This window comes from Madurella fahalii (assembly GCF_045866475.1).
Source record: "Madurella fahalii IFM 68171 DNA, scaffold_2, whole genome shotgun sequence".
Classification (NCBI taxonomy): domain Eukaryota; kingdom Fungi; phylum Ascomycota; class Sordariomycetes; order Sordariales; genus Madurella; species Madurella fahalii.
In genome coordinates, this window is record NW_027263972.1 from 4624720 (window position 1) to 4649355 (window position 24636).

At 58.1% G+C, this 24636-nt stretch overlaps 6 protein-coding genes across 6 annotated transcripts; 5 read left to right on the plus strand and 1 right to left on the minus strand.

Annotated features, from left to right (window-relative positions):
• Nucleotides 1–3812: 3812 nt before the first annotated feature.
• Nucleotides 3813–5829, plus strand: ASM1 (Cell pattern formation-associated protein asm-1; the record flags this gene model as incomplete). The annotated part of the gene is made up of 3 exons (XM_071059524.1): nt 3813–4230; nt 4294–4426; nt 4482–5829. 3 exons carry the CDS (start codon nt 3813–3815, stop codon nt 5827–5829), a joined length of 1899 nt encoding a protein of 632 aa, XP_070915625.1.
• Nucleotides 5830–7440: 1611 nt separating this feature from the next.
• On the plus strand, nt 7441–9882 carry MFIFM68171_04105 (Kinetoplast-associated protein KAP; the record flags this gene model as incomplete). The annotated part of the gene is made up of 1 exon (XM_071059525.1): nt 7441–9882. One exon carries the CDS (start codon nt 7441–7443, stop codon nt 9880–9882), a length of 2442 nt encoding a protein of 813 aa, XP_070915626.1.
• Nucleotides 9883–10597: 715 nt separating this feature from the next.
• Nucleotides 10598–11944, minus strand: PRO2 (glutamate-5-semialdehyde dehydrogenase; the record flags this gene model as incomplete). Its single annotated transcript, XM_071059526.1, has 1 exon — nt 10598–11944. The coding sequence occupies one exon, from the start codon at nt 11942–11944 to the stop codon at nt 10598–10600; it is 1347 nt and encodes a 448-aa protein (XP_070915627.1).
• A 1102-nt stretch (nt 11945–13046) lies between these two features.
• MFIFM68171_04107 (Putative quinidine resistance) lies at nt 13047–14938 on the plus strand (the record flags this gene model as incomplete). Its single annotated transcript, XM_071059527.1, has 3 exons — nt 13047–13503; nt 13567–13669; nt 13729–14938. The coding sequence occupies 3 exons, from the start codon at nt 13047–13049 to the stop codon at nt 14936–14938; spliced, it is 1770 nt and encodes a 589-aa protein (XP_070915628.1).
• Nucleotides 14939–18927: 3989 nt separating this feature from the next.
• MFIFM68171_04108 (INO80 complex subunit Ies4-domain-containing protein) lies at nt 18928–19818 on the plus strand (the record flags this gene model as incomplete). The annotated part of the gene is made up of 2 exons (XM_071059528.1): nt 18928–19352; nt 19428–19818. The coding sequence occupies 2 exons, from the start codon at nt 18928–18930 to the stop codon at nt 19816–19818; spliced, it is 816 nt and encodes a 271-aa protein (XP_070915629.1).
• Nucleotides 19819–21421: 1603 nt separating this feature from the next.
• Nucleotides 21422–24502, plus strand: MFIFM68171_04109 (CTLH/CRA C-terminal to lish motif domain-containing protein; the record flags this gene model as incomplete). Its single annotated transcript, XM_071059529.1, has 6 exons — nt 21422–22419; nt 22482–22705; nt 22837–22976; nt 23326–23418; nt 23474–24239; nt 24351–24502. 6 exons carry the CDS (start codon nt 21422–21424, stop codon nt 24500–24502), a joined length of 2373 nt encoding a protein of 790 aa, XP_070915630.1.
• Nucleotides 24503–24636: the final 134 nt, after the last annotated feature.

Consider the following 24636-nt stretch of genomic DNA (forward strand, 5'->3'; position numbering starts at 1 on the left):
TATATGAACGACATGTACGGCATGTACGGTAGCTTCCCTCGCTACCTTGGCTCACTACCTCAGGTCTGCAGTATGCACGACGCCTACCCGCACCGCCATACCATAGCTTGTGTCCTCTTTTGCATGTACGTGCATGCATTGGCCGGATGCCGATTCGATTGGGCTCTCGCTGACATCCGAGTTTGTCCTGGGCCGATCGGCGAAGGTCCGGGGGCGCACGAGCCCACGGGCACAGACATACAGAGTAACTGCAAAGTAGCGTCCGACTGCGGCCTGAACATGCAGGTGTCGCCCCGAAGCCCGAGCCCGGTGGCCGTGTTGGTCTTCCCAATATACGTATCGCCGATGGTAGCATGCTCTGATGACTATGCTAACAAGGCATGTTTTCTCTGACGTTCGATTGGGGCATTGGTTAAACTCGCATACTCCCGCCAAAACCCGGCCCATTTTTGGCCGTGTGGAGGCAGCCAGATATCTGCTGCTGTACATACGTAGTACGTAGTACTCCGCCGAACCAAGGTGTCATGCAGGACGAGTCTGGGGCCGGGCCGCCTTCAATTGCTGGGCGCACACCTCAGGCACGGCACCTCGGTCTTTCCAAATGAAGGCGCTCACCAGCAAATCCTGCATGATAAAAGAGGCGATATGGCCCGGCAATGGCGATATCGCTCAGACACCATCCAATTCGCTGGCGCTGACACGGTCCTGCCGGTGATGGGGAGAAGAGATAGATCTGGTCCTGAGGCGGTCTTGTTGCAGCTGAATCGGCTCAATTCCCGGCCCTGCCTCTGGGTGACTGCATTGGTAGCGAAATACTCGGGGTTTGGATGCGTGATCGCGCATGGAAGCAGGATGGAAGGCAAGGGCGGGGAGGATGCGAGCGAGTGGATTGGCCAAAGGGATTTAGAACAAGCACCGTCATCTCCCCGAAGGCAAGGCTGAGGATAGAGAGCAAGCGCTTGGCCATAGGCTGATCGGAGTGGGCTGCTAATAATTGCCACGACATACCTCCGAACAAACGACCAAAAAATAGCAAAGCTAGAACAGCACAATCTGCCGTCGACAGTACGCCGTAGCGAAATACGCCGAGGACGTCCCGGCCTCAGACACGGATACCGCTCGTTTGAGGTTGATGCCGCGGCTCATTAGCCCTGAAGCACATGACAACCCATTGACAGACTCGGAGAAGACTAACAGCTATCCTCCGCCAGACGAAGCTGGAGCCCGGTGTTCCGTTGGGACTTTGTGAACCAACGTGGATTCTCGGACACTAGAACACCTAGACACTAGGATGGTCAGATTGGTTGTAAGAGCCCCCCACAAGGTAGCTGAGATCGGCCAGCCATGTGTTCATGAAGAAGCTCGCTGTTTCGAGCGCTGACGTGTAATTCTTTTTTTTTTTTTTCTTTTTTTTTGTCCCTTCTCTGCTCTGTTGAAGAAAACTCAGGCATATGTGGACAAATCAGTCCCGCATTGACATTTTTCTTATTAACAAAAAATGGGTTTCTCTTTGGTGAAGCTAACAAGAACAACTTACAATCGCACAGCCTAGAGGCCCAGCTAGGGAGACAGTGATTTTACTAGATAGGGTTTGAAGTAAACCGCCGAGTTGTGTATTAGTTTCACTGGCAAAGTTCGTTTTGTTGCGCACCACTCCCTGCCAATTGAGGACCCTGGTCAGCCGCTCACCCCCGCCTCGCCTCCCTGCCACTCTGCCAGCCAAGTCACCCGTCAACCCCCGCCCCAGTGTGACCTTGGGGTGAGAAATACTGTCCACGGCCTCCTCCGGCAATCAAGCCGCTGCCCATACGCCTCCCGGTCTTGACGGTACAGTGCCACCGCGGGCCACTTACACACACACCCCCCCTCCCCCCTGAGTTGACCCCGGTCCCGACCAAGGCCCCCTCCCCCCCCAACCTCTCCACTCAGAACAGCTCGCCAGTAAATCCCTGCCCGAGCGAGGACCTGGACAGCAAACCATCCTCTAGCCTCTCTGAGCCTGGCCCCATCCCGGCGGCTGTGGGGCCACTCTTTGCGCTCTGTTGAGAGCATTGAGCAAGCACGCAAGCAAGCAAGCAAGTAGCTCCCGGCCAGCCAGTCAACTCGACGGACAGCAAGGGCCAGAACCCGGGAGAGCGAGAGAGGGGAGAGAGAACCAGAGCGGGAAGGGCCAGCGCACACACGCACACGCAATTGTTTCTGGCGAACCTGGGACCGTGGAAGTTGCTCGCTTGTGTGGGCGGCGGCGGAGGCTTGTTACCCTGGTTAGCTGGTTAGGGTCGTGAGAATGCCCTGGTCGCCAGGTCTGGCGCCCACCCTACCAATCCTCCTCTTTTTTTTATTCTCCAGCCTATTACACTAACACCGTTCTGGTACTGTTTTCTGGCCCGTGAGTGGCCCGCTGGCGAGAGGACCAGGGGCGAGAGCAGTACGGAGGTACATTCAGACGAAAGACAGCGGAACGGGAGACCGGGCCTGCGTTCTGTTTTCTCTTTTGCTGATCCGCTATCGAACCTGCCTTCTACCTCTCACCACCACCTAAATCAGGCCGCATCCCTTCTTCTCCTCCTCCTTCCCTCCTCCTCACCACACTCCACCCGACCTCTCCCAATTATCCTTGTGAGGCAGGAACCGCCTGAGAGGCGAGGAAGGTAGGTGTCCTGAGCTTTCCTTGGTCCCCCCCCCCCCCCCCCCCCCCCCCTCCCCCATTTTTGTTGTCGGCTGCCAAATTTCCCCCCCTTTCTTAGCTCCGCCTGCTGGTGCTGGTGCTGGTGCTGGTGCTGCTGCTCTTGTCACGTCAAAGTCTTTGCTCGGAGCTAACCTAGAGCTGCATGAACAGTTGTGTTGAGCCCGGCCGCCTCCCAACATCGAACCCGCGACCGAAGTGTGTAAGTTGCTAGGAGAACTGGGCACCGGGCCCAGAAGGCGGACGTCGAATCGGATAGCTAGCGTTGTGGACCGTTCCTTGAAGGCACAAGCAAGCTCGACGTCAAGAGAGGATCGCTCCTGTCTTTCTCGCCCCCTGCATATTACCTCTGGACCTCGACAACCCTCGCCACGGAGGCACGCGCCTTCACCCCAGCACCAATATCCCCGGCCTTCCAAAGAGCCTTGGAACAGACACCCCGTTCCATCCCTCATCCGGTCCGTGGACAAGCGCTACGCTCCGGAAACTGAATCGATACTGAGAAATTATTCTTGATCACATTCTTTCTCGCCTTATATCCAGCTCTTCCGCAGAAGCACAAAGGACTAGGTTCGGTCGGCGTCGCCTTGGTTGTAGCCCTCAATTGGACCCTCGGGAGACTCGCTCTCGCCTAATTGGAGCGCACCGTGAGCTCGGTGTGCCACAGGACGTTGATTTGACCCGTCCCTCCACTGCGCCTGTCTGACAGAGTCTTGATCGTGGCTCTGGTCGACCTTGCGACTCCTATACCCGGGCTCGCAGAGTTCCCAACAACACCGAAAAGCTGGATCTCCCATCGATCGCGCAAGCGCAAACCCGGGGTTCGACCGACGTGTCGTACTACAACTCGGACGCTGCGCAGCGTCCGTTGTATGTCAACGAGAGATTGCCGTCGCTGCCTCTCCCACCCCCTCCCCAGGCGTACTCGTCGACCAGTTCGTCGCCCCGGGTTAGCTCTATATCATCAGCAGCAAGCTCCAACGTCGGGTCGCAGTCTTCCTTCACATCAGCCGCCTCGTCCAACGGGCCCAAGACTCCGGGTCCGCTCTCACCCGCGCTTCCCTCTGGCAACGCGATATCTGGGCCACACGGCCAAGCCCCTTCAGCATACGACCCTTACCCAGCGATGAACCCAGGAGGACCCGAGATGTATTACCAGCCGCACATGTCCACAGGCCAAGCGCCGCAGCCGCAGACGGTCACCTCCCACTACGCGCATCAGCAACCTCCACTATTACAGCCCGGTCCTGCTCAATATCCGCCACCGCAGTACGGTAGTCAGTATGGATACCCCAATGGCTTGACCCCCCCACCCGCGGGACCTCCCTCTGTGTCCAACCCGATGGCTGCTGGGCAACCCGTCCTGCCGCTCCCGGGCGTGAGCCCACCAATGGGCCCAAACTCATATTCACAAGGTTTTGACACGACTGGCCAGGTTGCGCCGCCGGGGATGAAACCTCGCGTGACGGCCACTCTGTGGGAGGACGAGGGTAGTCTCTGCTTCCAGGTCGAGGCCAGGGGTATCTGCGTTGCCCGCCGAGAGGGTGAGTCCCTCCTCTCCTTGGCCTGACTCGTGGCAAGTGCTTAGTCTAACATGATACTGCTAGACAACCACATGATCAACGGCACAAAGCTCTTAAACGTCGCCGGCATGACACGCGGCCGTCGCGACGGCATCCTCAAAAGCGAGAAGATCCGGCACGTCGTTAAAATCGGTCCGATGCACCTAAAGGGTGTCTGGTAAGTCGGGTCTTGCCTCCTTCTGCCATGCTTCGTCCGCTAACGTTGTGTCGAGGATTCCGTTTGACAGAGCGCTTGATTTCGCCAACAAGGAGAAGATCACTGAGCTCCTGTATCCCCTCTTTGTCCACAACATCGGGTCGCTCCTCTGCCACCCAACCAATCAGAGCCGTGCCACACAAGTGATGGCGGCCGCACAACAACGCCAGAAGCAGGATGGTTTACGGACCGGTCAACCTGCCCCTGGGTTGCCGTCCCTCCAGCAGCACCATCACCACTCGATGGCTTTGCCCGGGCCGCAACCTCCGCTCCCGTCCCATCCACCGACCATGGGCCGTCCCTCGCTCGACCGCGCACACACTTTCCCCACCCCTCCAACTAGTGCCTCAAGCGTGATGGGTTCCATGGGTGCCTCGGACAATTTCCAATGGAACCAGCAAGGGATGAGCAACAGCCAAGCCACCGGCCAGATCTCGATCGACACGTCTCTGAGTAACAACGCGCGCTCGCTTCCCAACACTCCGGCCACCACGCCGCCGGGATCCACAATCCAGAGCATGCAAAACTATCCTCCGGTCAGCCAAGCCTATGATAACTCACGCCAGATGTACCAGGCACCTCCTTCGCAGCATTCGCCCTATCCTCCCTCCAACCAGACGCCGCATGATCGACCCATGTACGGCCACACCAACTTTGTCAAGAACGAGATGGCTCCGCCATCAAGTAGACCTTCAGGGCCCGGGGGCGAGCAGGTAGATACAAAACCGGCAAACGGTATTATGCATGGCGGACAGGGCGAACCTGTACCCGCAGCGGGCCAGGAAGAGGAAGCAGACCACGAGCACGACCCCGAATACACGCACGATAGCGGGGCTTATGACGCCAATCGGAGTTCGTACAATTACAGCGCCCCTCCGGTTGCTTCATTACCCAACGACCACTCTCATCTGTCGCCCGACATGTCCGGTTCGCCTCACCAGGCTGGATCGGGACGGGCAACGCCGCGGACGGCTGCCGCACCGCAGCCATACTACTCTCAACAGGGATACCACACGCCACCGCGCGTTGGGCAGCCTTCAAGCAATCTTTATAGTGTGATGAGCAATGATCGAGGGCCTTCGAACGGCGCCCAACCTAGTGATGTTTATGCCGGGCAAGCCGACATGTCGGGCTCGATGCAAAACGGGTACGGGACGCAGCCACCCGTGTTGAACGGGTCCTCGTCGATGAAGCGGGGAAGGGATGACGAAGATGAAAGACCGACAAGTGGCGGGGCTGGCATGGCCCTAGATCTGAAGCGGCGTAAAACGATGCTAGATGGCAGCGGCTCAATGCCATCCCCTACCTTCAACCCGCCGATGGCACAGCCAGCGCCTGCAATCACATCCCAAAGACGGAGGTAATACGGCCGCGCCTTGTTCTGATGGGTCTCGTGGGCCTTTCGTCTCTTGTCTTTGGCACGTCTCGTCGGCGAGTGGCGTTGCAGCATTCTGGTTCTGACCAGACGAGCGGATCCGGTAATGAAGGAAAATCAAAGTTACTTTTCGATGAGGAGCGCTCCGGAGTGTGGATACAAGAAGGGAGCAAAAGGAAGAGCCTCGCTTTATACTTAGGGATTTGATCACAAAGTTATCTCGCGGGCCATTTGCTCACTCGAGACTGGTCAAGATGGTTTATGCCAAGGACAGAAGTATTCTTTCGCCGGCTAGGCTCATGACAGCTTTGGCAGGCGAAACGGTCACAACCACGCTCTTTTTTCGTTTCTCGCCCTTTCTCTTTTCGCTTTTTTTTCCCTTTTTTTTTTCTCAACTTTTTTTTGTATTCGCTCAAGACGACCAGCAGCGGCCTTTTGGGTTCAGGACGCTCTTACGAGCTACGATTCTCTTTGTTGGATGTCCTGATATGGCTGTACATGGCTTGATGAATGACGGTTTGCATGGGTTTGGTCTAATCTAACGGACGGGCGGCCGGGAGGGGCCGGGCGATGGACTCGGCGGATGACGATATCTCTCTCTCCAGAAAGAAAAGATCAGCCGCCTGTTACGATCCAGGCGGATACAACTCTTGACGACGCAAAAGGAAAATGGCCGAGTCGCCGACTCGACAACAAGACATGGGAATTGACAGCTGGGTGGTCTGCCGCATGTCAAAACGTGTGTGTTCATCCTGACGTTATGTACTCTGCGCGGAACGGCTGCGTAGGTTTCTCGAAATGGCAGATACCCGGCTCAAGCGTATTGTCTTGTTGACGCTTTTTATTTTTATTTTCTATTCCTCTTCCTTTTTTTTCCTCTTTTTTTTCGACTCTTCCCTAGCTAATGACGCCATGACCAACGATTCCACTTAACTTCCAACAAAAGTTGTGGGGGGGGACGTCGGAGGTGCTGTGTTGTTTGGTAACGACTTGATGAAGGAGCTTTTAAAAAGGGGCCTTCAAGCGAGATACACATGGAGGATGATGCTAGACCTTTTCTTCACCATTGAGTGTTTGTTGCCCGTTGAGACGACTCCTAGGTGTACCAAACTTGGCAGTGCATTGTCCCCATTCTCTACTGGTCGGATCTCTGTCTCCGTGTCCACCCGATTGCGCACAGTATGCTTGTCCGCTGTGATGTAGATACACCAGACCTCAGCCTGGCATCCACAAGTTCTGCGTGAACACTGGCTCCACTCCCGCACCGTTGAGATTTGGTCGGTGTGGTCTGTGATTGGTGGTCTGAGTCGGGCCTCGTTTTTGGGGGAGGAAAAGGGGGGCATCACGTGACTGTCGGTTGCTGGGCCACAACGGTAAACAGCAAGGGGCAGCCCCGCGTCTCATTGGCCCGAGGAATGCGCGGTCGCAATAAAGCAATTTCCCAGAGAGGGAGAGATCAAGACCTTTTGGCATACGGCAACAGTACGTACACCACGAACACACCGAAGCTCCGCATTGCGAGCCCTGAAAACGAACGACGACGTCAGCAATCGAGCTGCATTTTCCTGACAAGAACTGACAATTGGCATTTCCCACAACCATGGCAGCGCCCCTATCGCCGACGCCAAGCGCGGCTCTCAATTTCTCGACGCCGTCGACGAGCGTCCGCCACGAAACGTACGAGACCCGGACGTGCACAGCCAGCCCGGCATCGCAGCCGCCCGCCGGCGACAATACCGAGAACAGCAATGACGGCGACGGAGACAGCTCGCCCTTCCTCTCGCACATCAAGGATGACGCCTCCCCGACCCCGCGGGGCCCCTCACCGCCAAAGGCCCGTCCGGGGTCGCGCATCATCTCGGGGAGCGAGCTCTCACCGCTAAAGATACTCCAGCAGCAACAACAGATGCAGATCCAGGCACAGGCCCAGACCCAGCAGTCTCCAGCCTCAACCGATGAAGCCCCATCGCCAGCGAAGAGCATGCCGCCGCCGTTGCCACAGAGCCCACGGAAAATGTCGGCCCCCATCAAGCGGTTCCCCGTCAAGGTGAGCCAGCCCGGTTCCGCTGCCAGCGAGTCATCCCGCAGGTCGTCGAGCGAGCGTCGCCACTCGGCCGAGCGCCCCGCCAGTCTGCAGGACGCCGTGCGCGAGAACGAGGGATTGAAGCACGCCATCGATATTTTCGAGGATGACGACAACGGCGTCGGCGGCGGCGCGGATTACGATGCGGACCATGCACTGCCAACGGCGCGAAACGAGAAAGCCCAGAGCGCCGAAGACGAACACTCTGCCGCGGACGACTCAGTGATGAGCACATTTAGCACATTCTCGGCCGTGCCGAATCTGACCATGCTAGCCGAGATGCGAAGCGGCAGCCCAACCAAGTTTTCCGCCACGGGCGATGCCACACCCCGGGCCACGTCGAGGACGCCGCGGGCGAGCGGGCCATTGCCAGACCGGTCCGGCACAGCACAGCTCTACGATTCGGGCGGCGCCCACACGACCAACCTGATGGATTTCACCGAGCAGATGCGATACGGCAGCTACATGCACCCCACTCCGTCCAGACGGGGGGCCATGCCTTCTAGCAACATGACGACGGCAGCAGTAGCAGCAGCAGCAGCAGCAGCAGCAGCTACTCCGCAACGCCCCGCCGGAGGCAACTTGGTCAACATCATGGATTTTGACTTGCCCCCTCTGCCCACTCCGCGCAGCGTGCCCAGCATCACCCCGCGCGAGCTCGAGTCCCTCAAGTCTAGCTTCCTCTCGGAGATTAGTAGCCTCAAGGCGTCGCTCAGCGGCAAGGAGGCCGAGGTGCTGTCGCTCAAGACGGCGGTCGGCGACGCGGAGAAACGGGTGGGTGAGTGCATGGAACAGCTCCGCGAGGCGCAGTCCATGCTGGAGCCCCTCCAGGCGGAGAAGGACAGCTGGGAGCGGCGCGGGCGCGAGATGGAGAGCGTGCTCCGCAAGGTCAGAGAGGAGATGGTGCATTCCCAGCGCGAGCGGGAGGAGCTGGAGTTCAAGCTAGACGAGGCCGAGAAGCGGCGCGAGGCGGCCGAGATGATGGCGCAGGAGGCCGAGAGCAAGATGGCCGGCATGAGGGCGGGCAAGGCCAGTGCCGAGGCCGCCGCTGCGTCTGCGGGCTCGGGAGGGCCGGTGGTGGGGACCAACAAGGAGGTCGAGATGGCCGTGGAGCGCGTCGCGAGGGAGCTGCATGGGCTGTACAAGATCAAGCACCAGGACAAGGTGGCGGCGCTCAAGAAGAGCTACGAGCAGAGGTGGGAGAAGAAGGTGCTGGAGCTGCAGGCGCAGGTGGACGAGCTGACGCGCGAGAGGGAGGAATATCTCCGCGCTGGGAGGGAGATGGCCCTCCACCGGATCGACCCGGCGGTCGAGGAGGAGCGCCGCGCGGAGCGGGCGAGGGATGTCGCGCACATCCGAGAGCTCGAGGCCGAGGTGGAGAAGGTGGAAGCGGTGCTCAAGACGGTGCAGGCGGACAATGCCGAGCTCCGGGTCCTGCTGGAGCGGGAACGGGTCGAGAAGGGCGAGCTGGTAATGCTGGCCGAGGAGATGATGAACATGCAGAGCTTTGTCGCGGCGCCCGAGGAGCCCAGCGAACCGGCCCTCGCCCCTGCCCCCGCTGCTCCCGCCCATGCTCCCGCCCCGGCCGCCGTGAACGGCGCCAAGACGCCTTCTAGGAGACAGTCGTCGACGGTGCCGGCGCGCACGCCCATGACGGCGGTGAGGCAGTTGTCTGCCGAAAACGCCACGGCCAACAACTTTAGGATGAGCGTCAGCGGCGCCAACGGATTCCGGGCGTCGGGACTGAAGGCGCCCGGCGTGGGCCTGAAGGGGCCCTCGGCGGCGGGGGAGAGCAGGATCGGGCGGATGACGCACCACGAGCGCACAAAGAGCGCCGCCATGATGGGGAACGGGTTTGGCGGGGGCCTGCCGCGGCCCGGGTCCGGCCAGGGAACGCGGAGCGTGGGCATCATGAGCTCCATCGAGAAGATGGGTGGATATGGAAGGAGAGGGGAGTGAATTTTTTCTTTTTTTCTGTTTTCCCTTATCCATTATGGGCTTGTTTATGAGTGGACGGCCCACTACCTGGGAGGCGCGACTGAATGACTGTATGGCGATTGTGATGAGGGATGGATGACATGACTACACTATGCCTTGTTTATGTTTGTTAGGAGTTGGATGGGTGGCGCTTGGGTGGTTGGGCTTTTCTCTCTCTCTCTCTCTCTCTCTCTCTCTCTCTCTCTCTCTCTCTCTCTCTCTCTCTCTCTCTCTCTCTTTTTTTTTTTTTTTTTTTTTCTTTTTTCTCTCCTCTTTTTCATGCTTCATTTCTTTACCGGCCTTATTTTCTTTTTTCTAGATGCCCCCTTGCTACTTTGGTGAGAATAACTGTCTCTTCTGAGGTCTTGTCTGTCCGGGAGAGCAGTCCCCTTTACGGCGTTTTGGCAACAGTATTACTTACCCCCTCAAGGGTACTCTCTACTGTACGACCGGAAATTTGGTGTAATGTCCCTTACAGGCGCTTGTTCGAATGGGATGGTTGGTCTGAAACTGCTTTTTGACATCTAACGGTCTGTTCATGGGAGATAATCACTTCAATTTGTTAGGAGAGCAGCAAAACAGGTATTTCCCAGAGCGCCAAGAGATGTTTATTCTTTTTTTGTAGCCGTAGTAAGTGCCAACCCCCTTTTGTTTTTTTTTGTAATAAAACATGACTCGTTTCAGTTTTATACCCAATTCACTCAATCGGCAACCTCTCATGCAAATACCTCTTTTTCCCCTCGCCCTCGCCATACACGGCTGACACCTGCCCCTTGCCCCTCAGCTTGTACTTGTAAATCATCAACCCTTCTAGCCCCACCGGCCCCCTGGAATGGATCTTGTTGGTGCTGATGCCGACCTCGGTGCCGAAACCGTAGCGGGTGCCGTCGGCGAAGCGTGTCGACGCGTTCCAGTACACCCCGGCCGAGTCGACGGCCGCCATGAACGCCTCGGCCTGCTCCTTGGACGACGTCAGGATGGCGTCGGTGTGGTGCGAGCCGTGGGTGTTGATGTGCGCGACGGCCTCGGACAGGTCGGCGACCGTCTTGACCGCGAGGGTGAGGGAGAGGAACTCGGTGACGAAATCCTGCGGGGTGGCGGCGACGAGGTTGAGGTTGGGCGTCTGGGACCGCTCGAGGGCGGCCTTGCTGGCTTCGTCGCAGCGGAGCTCGACGCCCTTGGCTGCCAGGGCTGCGGCGACGGACGGGAGGAGGGTGTTCAGGGCTGCTTCCTGGACGAGGAGAGTCTCGAGACTGTTGCAGGCGGCCGGATAGTTGGTCTTGGAGTCGACGATGACGTCGGCGGCCAGGGCGGGGTCGGCGGACTGCTCGAGGTAGATGGCGCAGAGGCCGTCGGCGTGGCCCAGGACGGGGATGCGCGTGTTGTTCTTGATGTAGCGGACGAGGTCGTTGGAGCCGCGCGGGATGGCCAGGTCGATGTACCGGTCGAGGGCGAGAAGCTCGGGGATGACGTCGCGCGTGGTCACCAGCTGGATGGCGCCGTTGGGCACGTCGGTGCGTTCCAGGGCGGCCGAGATGACGCGCGAGATGGCGACAAAGGACTCGGTCGACTCCTTGCCGCCCTTGAGGATGGCGGCGTTGCCCGACTTGACGGCCAGGGCAGCGATGTTGGCGATGACCTCGGGCCGGGCCTCGAAGATGATGAGGAGCACGCCAATGGGGCAGGTGACGCGCTCGAGCTCGAGGCCGTCGTCGAGGCGGGTGCGCAACGTGACACGGCCGACGGGGTCTTCGAGGTCGCGCACGTCGAGGATGCCCTTGAGCATGTCCTCCCACTTGCCCTTCTTGCCCAGATCGAGGCGGGCCACGAGGCTCTGGCTCAGCTTGCCGTCGGCAGCGGCCTGGCGGGCGAGTTCGAGGTCGCGGGCATTGGCGGCGAGGATCTCATCCCGGGCGGCTGTGAGTCCGGCGTGGATGGCCGTAAGGGCTGCGTTGCGGGACTCGGCCGAGAGCGTGGCAAGCACGTGTGATGCCGACTTGGCGGCCTGCGCTGCGTCAAGCGGAGAGGCGTTGGTCAGCGACATGTTGGGGCGCTGTCGCCTGGCTGTTCTTGAAGGATGGGGCTTCCTGGTGTTAGTCACCACGACAGCAGCAGCAGCGGGGGCGAGGTCCTGGCGCCAGAGCTCCCGTCTTTGGAGGTGTCTTTTGGTGGTGTCGTCCCACACCCCAGCAACAAAGGCCAATGCCCTGCAAAATCGAAGCGGGACAAGCGGGGACCGCGGGGTTGTGGGGGCGCTGCCAGTCATCCAGTGCTTGCATTCCTGCAGCCCGGCCAATGGTCCCAGTGTAACCGTTGCAACTTCATCCCTTCCAGGCCTTAGCTTCCTGCTACAAACACTGTTCGGTCTTGAGGGTGGCAGTTGAGCGCTTTCTTTCCGACAGTCTCGATCGATGGTCGGCGCCTCGCTTGACCGGCTCCCCATCAAATCCAATGACAACAGATCCGTGATTGGCTGGGGGAGAGGCCACTCCGGCCCGCGCTCGCATCCCGAATGCATCTCGAATGCTTCGCTGCCTCCCGGCGAGCGCCCAGGCGATGTGTGGATGGAGACATATCGGATCCGGGGTGCGTGACAAGGGCTGCACCCGATGCGGGCGAGCTGCCTGTTGAAACCTCCTGCATGCCGACCTGTCTCCAGGCTCCATCCGAGGCCAAGGGAGGGCAGGTCCTCTTTCTCTCTCTCTCTCTCACGGCCAGTGTTGGCGCAGGAAAGTTCCTGTGTTTCTTCTTCCGGCCAAATCCCGCTCCACGAAGCTCTGGTCGCCCCTCGGACGGTGTCCCCTGTTGGGACTTGACAATGTCTCCACGCGGAAGCTCCCAGAGCGCTAGTTAAAATGGACCGGACCGGGTTGCCACATCCACAAATTTCGGGCAAGTCGAGGGCCGAGGAAACGGGCTGCCATCCCTCGGCCTGCTTATTCCCGGCTCAAGTGTGCCATACCTGCCTCCAACTTGTTGATGTGGATTCAAGAGATTTCTCTGCTGTGATTCATCGCCCTCCTTTCTTGTTCCCCAAGTCTTCCTTCTCATGGAGCAAATAGGGTGTGGAAGCCGGAAGAGACGTCTCTGTGTGTAATACCGTCTAGACCGACCCCGACGTACATCATTATCACGCCACTGTGACTATGGCTGTTGGCGAGCAAGATTCGAACGACAAGTCGGCCCGGGACGGGATTGCTTCCGACCGGGACCAGCCAGCCCGTCGAGAGTCGGAGGGCTCGGGGCCGGTTCCAGCAGACCAGGCTTCTGCACGAGACAATGAGAAGCCCGTGGCTTCAGACTCCAGTGACGACGGAAACAACGCAAAGAACGAGGCTGAACAAGATCTGGAGCAGGGGCCGCGAAGAAGTCAAACTCCCGAGACTTGCCCTGTAAGCTCTCGATTGAGCCGGCGCGCCTCCTCCTTTGCCAACACAAATACCATCATCCCTCGGGCCGATCGTAGGGGCCTCCTTGGACGCTTCACCCTCATACCCGAGATCGAGCGTCCGTATGAGTACAAGAATAGCACGAAATGGATGATCACTGCCATTGTCGCGCTTGCTGCGGCTGGGGCTCCTATGGGCTCTAGTATCTTCATGCGTGAGTTTTTTTTGGACTTGCCTTGGCTACCCGGAACTCTTGTGTCTGACGCTCGCCTCTTAGCCGCGCTCTCTTCAATGTCCGGTGATTTGGGTGCTGCCCAGGCTGTGACCAACTTGACCATTGCCTTGTACATGCTGGCCATGTCCATCTTCCCACTATGGTGGTACGGAGTCACATATCCTCGTGCATTCAACGATCCGTTCCAAATTTAACTTGATCCAGGTCATCCTTCTCCGAGACGCTCGGCCGTAGAACTATATACATCGCCTCCTTCTTCCTCTTCGTCGTCTTCTCCGTCCTCAGCGCCGTGAGCGTTAACATCCCGATGCTCATCATCATGCGCATCCTGGGTGGCGGTGCCTCCGCCTCGGTTCAAGCCGTCGGCGCTGGGACCATCGCTGACATCTGGGAGCCCGCCGAGCGCGGCCGCGCAATGGGAATCTTCTACCTCGGCCCGCTCACCGGTCCCCTTTTCTCCCCCATCATCGGCGGCGCCCTCGTCCAAGGATTCAACTGGCGCGCCACAATGTGGTTCCTCTCCATCTACGGCAGCGTCATGCTCCTGATGCTCGTTTTCTGTCTGCCGGAGACCCTAGCCAAACGCCCACCAGGCCCTGCTAATCAACTCACTACGTCCTCCCCCGACAACAATAACAATAATGAAAACGACCCGCTCCGCCGCATCCCCACCGCCAAATCCCTCAAGAAAACCGCCTCCCTCCTCAAACGCCTCTTCCTCGAACCGCTCTCCGTCCTCCTACACCTCCGCCATCCTCCCGTGCTCATATCCGTCTACTCGGCCGCGATCGCCTTCGGCGCCCTTTTCGTCCTCAACATCTCCATCCAATCCACCTTCTCCCGCGCGCCCTACTCCTTTCCCTCCCTCCCCGTCGGTCTGCTATACCTCGCCCCTTCGACAGGTTACGTCCTCGCCTCGATGCTGGGCGGCCGCTGGATCGACAGTATCATGGCGCGCGAGGCCCGCCGCGCCGCGCGCTACGACGCCCACGGCCAGCTGGTCTACTTGCCCGAGGACAGGATGCGCGAGAACATGTGGCTGGCCGCGACGCTGTACCCGGGCGCGCTGATCTGGTACGGCTGGACCGCGGAGAGAGGGGTGCACTGGATCGTGCCGAGCGTCGCCAACTTCTTCTTCGGCGTCGGGAGCATGCTCGTGTTTGGCGCCGTGACCACCATGCTGACCGAGTTCATGCCGCAGCGGAGCAGCAGCGGGGTGGCGGTGAACAACTTTGTGCGCAACATGTTCTCGTGCGTAGGGAGTGTGGTCGCGCAGCCACTGATCAGCGCCATGGGGAATGGGTGGCTGTGTACCATGATCGGCCTGTTCGCGTGGGTGACGGGGAATCTTGCCATTTGGGCGTTGCGGAGGAAAGGACCCGAGTGGAGGGCTGGGATGGACGGGAAGAAGTAAACAGTCGGGAAGGGGTAATAAGGAGTTGGATAGTCTGAGATAATTTGGCTCACATATATTATAAGCCTAATCTTAACTGAAGTATAACAAAAGATCCCTAAGCCATGATCTGCCGTCATCAGAGCCAAAATGAATCAACCAAGCCTCGTGTTCGACTCTACCAAGACCTTCCAGCACGTACTTAGCCCATCCAAAAAGCCTCTCCACCACATTCTGCGCTCCTTCGGCCTATTCCCACATCATCAGCCCCCAAAATTACCCAGCACCAGCATCCCCAGACGCGCCAGCATCGCTGCAATACCCTTCGCGCTTCCTAGCCTGTGGCACGCTGTGGGGGCGCCATCTCCTACGTCGTAGGCAGCCCGACACAGAAACACGTCCTGAAAGCAGTGATTTCACTCATGGGTGCAACGCTAGTCGCCGCGTCGTAGGCGCTACAGTACATAGCAGTATCCTCTTATCAGCCAAGTGAGTCGTGGATGGGTCCAGAAAGGGGGGGGAGGGAGTGTTACAAGCGCACCACTTCCCAACGCTATTCAAGGCGGTGACACTCGATCCTCTTCTCCCAGTTACTTGATGTTGAGGTAACGGGGGGTCGAAATCAAAAACATACCAAACTGTAAACTGGGCTTCTATATTTAATAACTTCTGCGGAAAGTTACCTCCGTCGGATAGACCGCGATCACAATGTCCACTTGCTGATCGGTTGGTATTTCCAAGAAAAGTCTTCTTCTCGAATAGCATTTGACTCGCCGGTGTAGACAGCAAAGGTTTGCCGCGTCTGTGCATCAACGGGGGAGGGCTTGATGACATTGACGACGGTGCTTGTTGCCAGCTGCGCCGGTCGAAGAGGAGCCGGTGCTAGTGGAAACATTGGTTCTGCTAACAGACACGCAGTTTTGCCGTGCTGAAGGATGGACTACTCATCAGTCTTGACGGCGGTAACTCAGGTGCGGCGAGGTCCAACGTTGGCATGTAAGTCGCCGGCAGTTCCGGTGCAGGCGCGCTCGCGGATGGCAGGTACGAGACTGGCGCGTTTAAAGTCGGTCCGCCGAGAAGTCTGACAATGGCATATCAGGAGTCAGTAGGTCATATGGCTGGCACGTCACGAGACAGCAATTCTGGAGCGAGCAGGCCGGCGGCCGGCAACCTAGGAGACGATGCATCGGGAGCTGGGACGTGAGCAGCCGGCAGGTTAGAGCTTGGAAAACCAGGAGTGGACAGCTCTGACGGTGGCAAGCCTGGGATTGGTATATCTAAGTTTCGTAAGCTTGCGGAAAGGAATTCGGCCGAGAAGAGGTCTAGTGTTGGTAGACCGGGTGAGGGTGCTGTCCGAGTAGGTTTGCTAACTCCGTTTGGTTGTGTAATAGTGGGTGTTATCGGGTACCCAAAAAAGCCTGATGGCCCACAGATAGAGCTCCGGAAAGACGTAGAAGAGGGAATGAGCCGGACCAGTTAGTTGCGATAAAGGTACCCGGTTGAGGAAAGTCGAGTCATTGCTGGTAGCAGGGTATGAACCGTATCCATGGTATCAGAGACTGGGAAGGGCCCCAGAGAGCGCATTCAACAGATTGCTAACGAGTTTGGTGCCAAACGCTCGGGTCCAATGCATTGGACGACTCGCAGTTCAGTTATCAACATGGCGAACTATGTCGTTGGCCTGGCGTTTCCCCGTGCGAGAAGCATCCATGACTGAACCGGTAACCAACTCCGGACGAGAAACGGACTATCGACGGGGTCAGAAAGGTACGCATCCCCCGGCCGTAGGGAGCCTCAGTATCCCGACACCTGGACCCGACGGGTCTGGGAGATGCAAATGACGAGACTCTTTATCCTGCTGGTGGCCGACCGGCGTGCCGCATAACCGTGGTCGTCGCATCAACCTCATCAACCCATGTTGCCGATGTGTATCAAGGCAATATCATTGCGTCATTCTATCCTTTCCATTGCCTGGATACGGGAACAACGTCGAGGAACGTATTCTCATTAACTTGTCCATTGTTAGCGGGAGTCGGATTGTCTATGTCAGTAACTAGTGAGCAGATTTAATTGTGACCTCGTATAGCACCGTATCGATGCCTTTTGTTGATGACTAGGCCAACTGAATCGTGAGTTTGTTTGGCTTTTAGGAATGCGCAAGGACGCAACACGGACTTACCTTGCCACTGTTGTCATACAAGATAAGAAGCCGAGGAATGAGAAAGGCTCGACCAGGACTACCGCACTGGCGGTAGACAAACAGTTATGGGAGGAGACATGACTTCATTCCCGGTAGTGACGACGTCCGAGACCTCTGGATGGCGAACGGCTACCTCGTCATCTTTCGTGATGTATCCGGCGAGTTCGCTCAGTCTTGGTTATCCGCGCCGCCCGAAGCACTTGCACCGAACGTCATGGTGTCGAAATCTCTGGATTTCATCTGTGAACCCCCTTGGAAACACAGCAAATGAGCGAGTGAGAGTAATAAAAAGGCTGTGCTGCAGCAGTCGGATACCGTCCGACTGCGGCGCGCAAGTTGTTGGTTGTGGTTTCAAAGAAGCCATGGGGTTTGTCTGAAACGGCCAACATCCATCGCCGACACGGGATGCGGAGATGATCCGGGTGCTGATCAATTGCAGTTTTCATGGCTTCGCATGCTAGTCGGGTGCTTTGATATTTTTTTTTTTTTTTTTTTTTTTTTCGCTTTGGTGCGCATTTGGCGCCCAGAAGTGAGCTCGTGGAAGACGATTGGTCTCGCTCTCTCCCCTTGGAGGGTACGCAGGCGCGGAGTGTGTCCTCGGCGCTGGGGCGAGATTTCTTGTCCATTTTCCATGTCCGAGCTTCTTCATGGTGTTGGGTCGCATCGCGAGTCAACTGGGAAAAGGGCGCAATATGTGGTGGCCAAACAGAATTGATCCTATTCCGGTCCACACTGTCTGACTGCCTGGACAGGTTCTCTCGGCTGGACCGGGTCTGGGCAAGGGAAGAATGTGAGGATTGTGCTGCGTCTGTCTGCGGTTAGCCGGGTTGGTCAGCGTTCCAAGTCTGATGTGTCCGCACGGCGCGAGGAAGCTGAGCAGGTGGATGCGACCGTCACAGCTCGGCGCCAGCCACCCATCAGGGCAGTTTATTTGCCCGGTATCCCCATCGGAATGATAGGGGGAATAAAAGAAAAGAAAGAAAGGATAGTTTGACACAGTTTGTGACGGCCGGATACCATGATAAAGAGGCGACACGAAGGCCGGGCTCGTACAGTAAGTTAATTGTTATGGACAAAGATGGGTGGAGATGGGCAATGGAAAATCACTTTGAGGAGCGTAATTTGGCAGGCTAGCTAGCCCCTGGCGGCTGGGCGGGCTGCCATTGGCTGGCAGGGGCTCGGCTGAAGATACAAAGGACTTCGGGTTAGGGTTGCTGCAGCGCGACCCACCAAAAAAAGACCCAAAATGAGACTTCCCTTGTTGGAGACGGACTCCGCGCAGTGTCCCCCCTCGGTTCGTGCGTGCGAACAAGTCAACTGCCCGACCTGATTCTTTGGCAGCATGAAGGCAAAACAGGTGGACGCCCGCCGCCTCAGCATGGCTGCGAGGGCTCCAAACTTTTCCAGACCCGGCCATCATCCTCCTTCCCATCTTCCCACAACCCAACCCGATGCCCACCACGCTCGCATCATCATCACCCTCGCCGGTCCTGCCCGTGCCTGTCGTCGCCGACGCGCAATAAAAGTGCGACGCCAAAAGCCGACACCAGATTCTCACCCCAAGCTGCCTGCGCGCGCCCCTTGCACGCCGGCCGGTGGATCGCCCATTTCCCAAGCCTTCGAGCCTGGGCCAAAGCACCAACCGCAATCCCTCCAAGCATCACCATCGCCATTACCACCGTGACAAAGCAAAATTTCCTTGTCGTCCACTCCATCGCCGTCCCCCCCATTGTCCCCCATTCCCACCTACCGCACCCGCCGCCAAACCCGCTACCTGCAGCATCGACGCTTTTTTGCCAGCACCTTGGCGATGGCTCCCTCGAACAAGAGTGCCGCTGCGGCCAAGGACCGTCGAAAGTCGGCCAACACGGTTGCCGCAGCCACGCCCAGTGCAGCCACCTCCAACAAGCCGACCCTCATCGTCACCCTCAAGGCTGCGCCTACAAAGCTGCGGGCCATCTTGGACCCGGATTTCGTCAAGGAGGACACACCGGCCAAGCACTCTCCCTCAGCATCGGCCTCGCTCGCGGCGACCAACGGCAACGCCGAGAACGCGTCCGACTCGCCGTCGGACACGCCGGCGACCGGCACACCTGCACCCCCGTCCTCTAACATGGGGCCTCCTACTGAGGGCCCCAGGAAGAAGGGGACTAAGAGGAGCGCAGGTGCAGCCGCCAACGGGAATGGCGAACCCAAAGTCCGGGGAAAGCCCGGGCCCAAGAAGAAGCAAAGACTGTAAGTGCCCGCCCCTCTCCTCCGAAACCATTCGGCAAACCCGCGACATACGAGAATGCTTACCAAATACAACAGTGAGGACGGAACCGTCGAGGGGGGCCGAAGCAGCCTGGCGCCCCACAAACTCGGCCCCAAGGCCAACCAAGGCGCCATCAACGCTGGCCTGCGGGCTCTGGACCGGTCCGGCAAGCCCTGCCGTAAGTGGAACAAAGGCGGCTTCACGCTCAAGAGCTTCACGGGAGTCGTCTGGGAGATTCCGCGCTGGACCGCCCCGCCGAAGCCGCGGCCCGAGTCGTCGGTCGACGAGTCGACGCCTGCCTCTGTCGATGACAGCGGCAAGGAGAACAAGGAGAACAACAGCCAGATCAAGAGCGAAGGAAGCAACAACGGGGGAGACATTGAGATGCAGAGCGCCCCGAGCATCACTGCCGATAATTCTCCGGCGCCCGTCGCTATTTCGGCCTGAGCGTCCTCTGCTCAGGCTTCCATCCTTTACATCACTTTGCTTTCTGTACAGCGGTTGCACCCCTAGCATTGCAACAAAAGGAGTTGGGGCGTTCGGTATCAGAGGGAATGGGCCGGGATCAGAGCTTCGTTCTCTTGGTGGCTTGTCATGATGGAGAGCTCAGCGAACAAAGCAAGGCGTTGAGGAGTAGGGACGGCACTGATCTATCGCCGTCGTCCAATGGGTTGGTTCAGCGATTGTACATTGATATGCTTTCCATGGGACATTAGGGACTGAGCCGTAATCTGATGAATACGCTAGACATCCGAAGCACAGATTCTTATTTTACCTGCTCACGTTGTGCCGGGAGGCGGTGCCATCACTACGACGGGGATGCACTGCGCAGGCTGAGAAGGACACGCACATCCCACGCACGGTCTTGCGGCATCGTCTTCACTTTTCATTTCTTCGATTCTGATTAACAGCAGCACCGGTGCCGGTGCCAGTGAAAGTGCCAGTGCGAGTTGGCCGAGACAAGTCAGTGCCGAGACCCCGACCCCACGGAAATACGTGGACTAGGGCCTATGTTGCGTATTTGTGAAGGTGCGAGTTGCTTGCCCCGGTGGGCGGAAGCCAAATGCTCCCGAGCGCTGTACCTTATGCCTCTTACCCGAAGGAGCCATTCTCGGACCAGGCTCCTGTGCCCTCCCCAGTTTGGCGCGAGGGAGAATGGCACGGTGTTCACTCGAAAGCTGCCCGCGAATCGAGCGCCTCAGGTATCCACTGTCCCGCCATCTCCTTGCTCTCCAATTGGCCCGTCTATCCCAATGCACCGGTGGGATTGGCCTTCAGCAGCGCAGCGCAGCGAAGCGAAGCGGACCGCTTCCTCCACCTGTCGGGCACCTAGCTCTTGGGAAATGCGTTGATTGCCACGCAGACCACTTGCGGGGCCTGAGGAGCTTAGCGTTTTGGGGGGGTGGTTTTCCCAATGATCCGCCTGGGGCTTTTTGGCGGCGCTTTCCCCAAAGAATCTCCACTGGGCCCCAGAGACCCGCAGCCAGGTGCCGCCAACGTCCCATTTGACCGCCGACGTCCGACGTCCCGTCATGCTTGCTTGATTGATTAGAGCGCGAACAACAAGAAAGCAGAACCAGCTGCTCTCCCCCATCTCGCCATTTAGAACCAGTCACGCTAGCCCGGCCGATTGGGCACCGGACAGACCGGTTGCCACGTCCGACAGTTGCAATATTTGACTCGAAGATCTTTTTGGCTTCTCTTCGTCTCTGCATGTGTTTGGCCGACAAAACGCCCCCTGCGGGAATCTATGACATAGCGGCACGCCGACCAACTTTGGAGCCAACTCGCCCAATTCCGGGTCTTTGCGCGGACCTTATTTCCCAAACCAAACACACAAACTCCCCCAGGCCGATACCTACCTAGCGTGCAACTCTGTCTTTCCAGCAGGTACCGGGCGGTGCGACTAGTTTGTGCCCCGGAGCTGCCCGCAGACGAAGCCGTTCTCTCCCCCCCTCCCCCCCGCCTCCGTACCCCCCTTCCCGACTCCGCCTCTCCGCCTCCCTCGGCCGTTGCTTGCCCTCGCCTGGGCGGCTCGCAGCCCCTCATCATGACGAATCCCTACCAGCAGCAGCATGGCTCGTCGAACTTCCCCGGCGGAGACTCACTGGCCTCGTCCGGGCTGCCGCCCCTCAACCTGCGCCGGGCGTCGTACGCATCCATCGTTTCCGGCGCTCCGTCGTCCGCCATGACTCGCCCCACCCGCGCCGGTTTCTCACACCTCCTGAACCCCTCCCCCGGTAGCGAACAACAACACCACGCCAGTAACCTCTACTCGTCGGCGCTTAATGCCCGGATCGATTCTTCCATGACCAACGCAACACGGAACGGAGCCCGCGGCGAGGATCTCGCCACCACACACAGCAATGGCGGCGGCACCGGGGGTAGCACGGGTTGGGCATCGTCCACATCCAGGCTCCCGGGATCCAACTTGCAGTGGTTTTCCCGCGCCTTCGACCTCTACATGAGCAGGAACCCGTCGCTCACACCCGCCGGCCCTATCGGCCCGGACGACTTTGGCTTTGCTGCGGGCGCCGCCCACCACGTATCCAACATCAGCGGCACGGGCTTCCTATCGCCGTCGTATCTACGGGGCTCCGTCTACCTGAAGAAACTTGAGGAGAAACACAGGGCTAAGATGCTCGCTGAGCGGGAGGGACACGCAGTGAAGGGGCAGCAAGTAGCGTCTTCGTCGTCATCGGGTTCGGCGCCGGCTCCCACCGCGCGGCTGGCGAGTAACGGGAGTTCGCACCTGCCCGCTGTGGCTAACAAGGTGTCCGGTGGTTCGCACAGAGGTGTGTCCTACGATGTCGTCGAGAAGCCCATGTACCCTCTGGACGACGACAACGTCAGCCCCTTGCCGTCGAGGTGGAACAAAGAGGACAAGGAGGCCGCGTTGGAGGTGTTGGACGACGGGTACCAAGTTAAATATACAGGCAGGGTGGGCAGCGACATCGAGGCGAGCGCGGTACGGGCGGACAACCACATGTCGGCCTCATGCGGCGTCTATTACTTTGAGATTGTTGTGTTGAACAGGAAAAAAGAAGAGTAGGTTCCTCTCTTGACCGAAGCTCCAATGAGATCTTACCGACTGATGTGCCTTGCCACAGTACCCCAATCGCCATCGGCTTCTCCAGTAAAACGGCTTCCCTATCACGAGCTCCCGGGTGGGAACCAGAGTCGTGGGGCTACCACGGTGACGACGGCCATTGCTTCGCTGCGCAGAACGTCGGGAAGCCGTACGGCCCGAGATTTGGAACTGGAGATACGGTGGGCTGTTTGGTCAACTTTCGGCTAGGCCAGGCCATGTTTACGTTGAACGGCAAGGAACTAGGTACGTGTCCGTGTACACGTCCTCACCGATTCCTCTCTGTTTTTTTTTTTTTTTTTTTTTTTTTTCCGGCCTTACGGAGGAAATGGCACGACTGCGGCGATTCCAGGTATACCGCTAACAGTTCACGCCAGGCATTGCTTTCCGTGACATCAACTTTAAAGATGTGAAGGGCAAGCTTTATCCCATTGTCGGCTTGAAGAAAAAGGACGATCATATCTGGGCAAACTTTGGCCAGGTTCGTTTCATGTTTGATATTGACGGTTACATGAAGGTATGTTCGTTCAACTTCACCGTGGCAGTTTTTCTTTCGCCTGATTCAAGGCCCGTTACCAATTACAGTTGTTGCTTCCACGTTCAAAGTGAATTTTGGCTTTTATAAACAACCTGTCTGCGAGTTGCGGGAACGGTGTGGGCCGGTCACTTTGCCGCTTGCCGGGGCGGACTTTTTGGCTTGCTCTTCCTTCCTCTGTTCAACATTTAAGCCCTTACCTCAAAGCACGCTCTTCTCTTACCCTTATAACCATCTGCTCTTTCCGCGTACCATGTTACGCTCGCGTCAACCCTCTCGTGAAATGCGAGGTCCGGATCGTCGTCTTCATTTACTAAAGATTCGCCTCCAGAGACAACAAGACATGATCGAAGCCGAGATTCGGCAAGCCGACCCATCTAAGCTCGTACCCGGGCTGTCAGAGACGGAGCTCATCCAGCAGTTAGTGAGTGTCATGTTCCCGCACACATATGTTGCATCTGACTTACCCGGCGGATCAGGTGCTCCAGTTCTTACAACACGATGGGTACGTCGAGACAGCTCGCGCATTCGCGGAAGAGCTTCACGCCGAGAAGACAGCACTGCGGTTGAGCTCAGAGCAACCGGTCAAGGGCATCAGCATCAAGGACGACGAGGATGCAAACAACCGGCAGCGCATCAGGCAAGCCATTCTCGAAGGCGACATAGACCGCGCCATAGACTACACCAAAACCCACTACCCCAACGTCCTCCGCAACAACGAGCAGGTCTACTTCCGCCTGCGCTGTCGGAAGTTCATCGAGATGATCCGCAAAGAGGCCGAGCTCAACATGCTGCTGGAGGAACGGAAAATCGCCAAAAGACGGAGTCATTTGCATCACCTTCACGGCCAACGCGGCGAGCAGCAAGGTCAAGATGACGAGGAGATGCTCGACACGACGACCGCAGCCCCTACCTCTACTGCTGCTTCTGTCCGTGACAACTGGGAGGACGACATGGATGTTTACATGACGACGTCGGCGATCGCAGGGGAAGAAGAAGAAGATTACGACGACGGCGGCGAAGAAGCCGGTTCGGTGAGCAAGCTGTCACAGGATGCGCTGACGTATGGGATGGAGCTCCGCGCCGAGTTTAAGAGCGATGCGCGCGGGGAGACGAGCAAGCACCTGGACGAGATCTTCTCACTGATCGCGTATCCGAACCCGTTAAAAGTGAAGGAGGTGGCGCATCTGCTTGGCGGGGAGGGACGGGTGGCAGTGGCAGAGGAGTTGAATGCGGCTATTCTGAGTATGTCCTGCAACCCCAACCCCCCCATATCTTCTTTTTTTTCTTTTCCCCTTTATTCCTTTCTAGTTATGAATGGGTGAGTGGGCTGACTGTGTCGCTTGGTAAAAACAGCTTCTCTAGGCAAGTCGTCGCGCGCGGCGCTGGAAAATGTCTATGCACAGACGTGCGTCTTGCTCGAGGATCTTAGGAAGGATGGTGGGGATGGCGCGTTTGTCACGGTCCAGAGCCTGGTGGAGGGGATTCCACCAGCGAGGTTGCTCTAAGTAGGTGCGTGGGATGGGAAATGGGAACGGGATGCTGGGAGGTGAGGAAGGTTGAGGACGAGGAGGGAGCGGAAACAGGGAAAGGGCAGGGGTATACACACAGGAGATACGGAGGCCGTCGTCTACTTACACAG